The 5,325-nt window shown below is 42.0% G+C and overlaps 1 protein-coding gene across 6 annotated transcripts in view; it reads right to left on the reverse strand.

Moving 5' to 3' along the window:
* Positions 1-287: 287 nt before the first annotated feature.
* Positions 288-5,325, reverse strand: part of LOC121558480 (Friend leukemia integration 1 transcription factor) — a 45,270-nt gene continuing 40,232 nt past the window's right edge. For all 6 annotated transcript variants that reach the window (XM_041871880.2, XM_041871854.2, XM_041871867.2 and 3 more), the window contains 4 exons: positions 4,689-4,748; positions 4,145-4,204; positions 3,959-4,006; positions 288-2,890 (listed from right to left, as the gene is read on the reverse strand). In XM_041871880.2, the coding sequence (XP_041727814.2) occupies positions 2,361-2,890; positions 3,959-4,006; positions 4,145-4,204; positions 4,689-4,748 (698 nt within the window). In that variant the 3' untranslated portion in view covers positions 288-2,360. The remainder of the gene's footprint in view (positions 2,891-3,958; positions 4,007-4,144; positions 4,205-4,688; positions 4,749-5,325) is intronic.

Below are 5,325 nucleotides of genomic sequence, written 5' to 3' on the forward strand. Positions count from 1 at the left end.
ACCTGTAGATTTACCATTGGGTAATGACTTCAATAGGTTTAACACCTCCTCTACTGACACCATTTGTAGACTAAATCGATTGGGCAATAGCTTGTTTGGAAGAATGGGTGTTAGCATTATTGCTCAGTAAATACATTTTCTTTGTAAAACATCAGCAAAATGATTGGCAATATCAGCTGGTTTTGTTATTGTTATCCTGTCAACCTCCACACTAGATGGACAACTTTGCCTAGTAGCTAAAGATCACTATCCTACTTTCTTGCAGACAATGGACCAACAGAAGTAAATATGTTCAGAAGTAAAAACTTTTATTTTGTAAAAAACAAAATACTATTTCAAAATGTATTACTTAATACATGGCAGGAATTACAATAATAATAAAATGGTTAATTGCAAAATTACATAATATTTATATATTTAATATCCAAAATACATTGCATATACGAAGTAGCACAGTTCCCTTTCATTGAACATGACTGTTTATGAGAGGTGGATGTAAAGGGTACATTTTAGATCATTACCTTCATGCTAAATTTAACAAATTCCCTTTAGTTCAAACCTCTAAAGCAATGGCGCTTCAACAGATGCTTGCTGTGAATATTAGGGATGTCTGCGTCATTTGCATAATATACCTGGCCAATTTAAAGGCACAGACAAAAGCTGCCAATTTCTGGGTGGTTGGCTTAATGATATGAGACATGGATAGTGTTGTTGGCCTATTTTAGAATTAAAAGCAACCATAACCATGGTATATACAGAATAACAGATTGACTATAAGTATAGGATTGATTCAAGCAGGCATTTGTGGTTTTTGGTAATAACTAGAACAAATCTTGTGTTCACTGCAAGGCACTGAGGACATTACAAATTGAATAAAAAATGATTATAAAAAAAACACGTAAAAATTTACTGCCCAAATGTACAGATATAAAAAGCTATTTTTTTTTTAAACATACTACATATCAGTAACGGACTTAAAAATGTTTGCATTTTTGACCGAGGTCAACTCGTATTAATTCTCTTGACTTTTTAAAACTGTGTCACATATGAAAATAACTCTGCATAATTTATACAGTAAGTTGCTTTAATGCCTAGTTGACCGATGTTTACAAAATAATAGAAAATAGGTCTGACGAACGCACAGCGTTCGCGAATCTGAGGATTTCTCTGTTTTCATCCTTTCTTACTTTACTGGTTTTGTTCTTTATTTAGTAAACCATTTATTTTCAAGAAGTACTGAGACAAAAGTCCAGATTCAGCTGTTTAAATACACTTGTTTCTTTCATACAACAAACTTTAAACATCTGAAAATGCACATGTTTTGAAATGGCAGTGCTGTATGAATGCACATAGACAGTTAGGTGAGGGTTGACATGACATGACATAGTGCTATGGTAAGTCACTCTGTGTCGACACTTGACTGGCACTTGAGACACGTAGCTCTTCTAGAAACAACTGTGATTGTCAAATTGAGGATGTGTTCCATGGATCAGAGGGCATTCACATTAATAATGACTTGGTCCAACAAAACATCCGGGAATGGAATGAACCAACGGCTGAAGAGGACAAACAGCATAGTTACTGTAACAACAGCCAACCGGTCTCCAACTCGTTTACTTCCAGTTTGGAGGATAAGTTAAGTGTGAATCAATGGCATATTCCAGTTGCCAACATTTAATTTTAATTCAGTGCTGAGAAGTCATTTTCTTTGGACCCCTACCTCCACAGTTCCAGATGACGCTCCACACACATAAAGGGATGCAGAAGGACTGACAAACTGATAACAGAACATCAGACAGACGGACATGATGTGGATCTGAGACCCCAGACAGGACTGGAACGAGGAACAAGGCAGCTTCACTGTATGAGGAAAATGTAGATTGAGACCCATAGAGAATGGGTCCATGTCCGTGATCAGGCACACAGTAGGTATGAGAGCCTCTATGGTCTCTCGATAAGGCTGCGTCTGTGTGGGTAACTGTGTCCAGATTTTGGGGGCACTCTGAACTGGCCCATGGATGCAGCTTTCAGGGGACAGAATTGCAGAAAAAACACAGACGCACTTTTACGCACATCAAAAACATTAAACAAAACAAACATGGAAACAGTCTCTTGTCTTGTAAATAAGTAGTACTCCATTTGGATCATAGCATCCAGTTTTTTTAATCCTTCAAACATTCCTTCAGTTAGCTTCCTTCATTTTGCCAGTTAAGAGCAGACTTTGGGTGGAGGCGGAGAATCCCCCTTTCTCTCTGTCTTAGTTGATTTGATTTCATTGTGAGAGTGCAGGTCAGCGCTGGTGGGTTTGGTTGGGGGGAGAGGAGGGGAGGTTGGGGGAAGACATCACGGTGCAGTGGGGTTTAGTAGTAACTGCCCAGGTGGGAGGGCACGTGGGAGTTGGGGTGGCGGGGGACGCTGTGGTTGGGGTAGATGCCCCCTGTAGGGGAGCTCCAGTACGGAGCGGTGGGGCCAAAGAAGTTAGAAGAGGTGACGGGCATGGAGGGAGGGTGTGGGGACACGAAGTTGACCTTCTGCTGGTGGGCATGGTAGGAGGGCACGTATGCCAGGTCCGAGGGGTACTTGTACATGGAGGACTCGGTGGGGTGGGGCTGCAGGGCCTGGGCGATGCCGTGGAAGTCAAACTTGTAGGCGTAACGCTTGCCGTGCACCTTGGTCATAATGTTCTTGTCATAGTAGTAGCGCAGGGCGCGGCTCAGCTTGTCGTAGTTCATGTTGGGCTTGCTCTTCCTCTCGCCCCAACGCCGCGCCACCTCGTCCGGGTCGGTCATCTTGAACTCTCCGTTGGTGCCCTCCCAGGTGATGCAGCCAGCATTGGCGCTGTCTGACAGGAGCTCCAGCAGGAACTGCCACAGCTGGATCTGTCCTGAACCTGACCAGGACACACACACACACAGGTCAAATCAACAGCTGTTCTATCCCTGAACAATAATAGTGAAGACATCAAAACTATGAAATAACACATATGGAATCATGTAGTAACCAAACAAGTGTTAAACAAATCAAAATATATTTTATATTTGAGATTCTTCAAATAGACACCCTTTGCCTTGATGACAGCTTTGCACACTTTTGGCATTCTCTCAACCAGCTTCATGAGGTAGTCACCTGGAATGCATTTCAATTAACACGTGTACATTCTTAAAAGTTAATGTGTGGAATTTATTTCCTTCTTAATGCGTTTGAGCCAATCAGCTGTGTTGTGACAAGGTAGGGGGTCTATACAGAAGATAGCCCAATTTGGTAAAAGACCAAGTCCATATTATGGCAAGAACAGCTCAAATAAGCAAAGAGAAACAACAGTCCATTATTACTTTAAGACATGAAGGTCAGTCAACCAGCATGGCTACCACAGCATTCTGCAGCGATACACCATCCCATCTGGTTTGGGCTTAGTGTGACTATCATTTGTTTTTCAACAGGACAATGACCCAACACACCTCCATGCTGTGTAAGGGCTATTTTACCAAGAAGGAGTGTGATGGAATGCTGCATCAGATGACCTGGCCTCCACAATCCCCCGACCTCAACCCAATTGAGATGGTTTGGGAAGAGTCGGACCGCAGAGTGAAGGATAAGCAGCCAACAAGTGCTCAGCATATGTGGGAACTCCTTCAAGACTGTTGGAAAAGCATTCCAGGTGAAGCTGGTTGAGAGAATGCCAAGAGTGTGTAAAGCTGTCATCAAGGCAAAGGGTGGCTATTTGAAGAATCTCAAATATAAAATATATTTTCATTTGTTTAAAACTGTTTTGGTTACTACATGTGTTATTTCATAGTTTTGATGTCTTCACTATTATTCTACAATGTAGAATATAGTAAAAAATAAAGAAAAACCCTGGAATGAGTAGATGTGTCCAAACTTTTGACTGGTACTGTATATTGGGAAATGTAGTTTACATTTTAAATATGAATGGTCTCAAACATCCTCCTGTACCTACCTGGGTTGGCCAGTCGACTGCTGGTGGGCCCCAGGATCTGGTAAGGATCTGTGGAGAGAGAGAGAGGTTTATTATTCTGTATCTATCACTATACATTAGGTTGTTACTCATCCCAGTGAGATGGGTGTAACCCAATGTGGCTGTTTTAGATGGAGTGCACACACGATGGAAGGTGAAATACATTACCTGGCTGGGGTCTGGGCTGTTCAGTGGACTTGGACACGTTCTGTGTGACCAACGGCGAGCCTGAAGAGGGAGTGGTTAGGAGGGGAAAGAAACAGGAGCGAAGAAAGCCAGTTGGGCAGTCATGGATAAACCACAGTACACATCTTAATGGCACATCAGCCCCGTTCCAAAGAAAACTGGTGGCTAGGGTAAGTGCTTCAAGTTCCCAGATTTCAGGGTTGACGACTGAGGATTTAATCATTGGTGGTCTGCCTTGCATGCTTGGGTTGAGAGTGGGCTCTCACACATCTCTCTGAGCTAGGGAAGAATGTATGCGATGCATATCGTAATTCCTTATGTGGTTAGGCTACAAGTCTTTCTGCGACTCAGTAAAGTAATAATAATATGCCATTTAGCAGACGCTTTTATCCAAAGCGACTTACAGTCATGTGTGCATAAATTTTTTTTTGTGTATGGGTGGTCCCGGGGATCGAACCCACTACCTTGGCGTTACAAGCGCCGTGCTCTACCAGCTGAGCTACAGAGGACCACAGCGTATGTTTACCTTTTCCACTGTGCATGTTGTTCGACCATCCAGTCCGCCGTACAGCATCATATGAGGGGTCTGACAAGTAGAGCGAGAGAGAGAGATTTTTCAACATTAAACACTCTACTGCACTTCCTAACATTTAATATTGGAGTATTTCATTTATTTCTCCTATAGACGGGTTGGCTTACATCGTCACGAAAATTATGCGCCCTCATCGATGAGGCAGAAGGCCGTGTGGTGTTATGATTCTGAACAGTCAGATAGCTAGCAACAATTACAAGAAGCTGCCATGTGGGGAATCGTAGGTGGCTCGTTTCAAATCATTTATCTTGTTATTGATACCATGTCTTGCTTTGAGGTGTTTTGACATGTCATGTCTATGCTAATATGGCTAAAATTTGCTAGCTAGCTAACTAACTGTAACAATGTTTTTTGAGAGAAAACAAGTGCTCATTGTACAAATGTATTTATGTTTTCAATAAACTTTGGAGACAAAATATTGTTTACATGTTGTCAACAATCTAAGCCAACCCCATAAGTTATGCCCAATAGCTGCACCAACGTCGGTTTTGTTGCTAAACAACCAAGCAGCCTTTACACGAGTGGGAAATAAACTGATTCTAGCTCGAGAACATGAACCCTCCACTTTATC

Source organism: Coregonus clupeaformis, chromosome 5, assembly GCF_020615455.1.
Source record: "Coregonus clupeaformis isolate EN_2021a chromosome 5, ASM2061545v1, whole genome shotgun sequence".
Classification (NCBI taxonomy): Eukaryota; Metazoa; Chordata; class Actinopteri; order Salmoniformes; family Salmonidae; genus Coregonus; species Coregonus clupeaformis.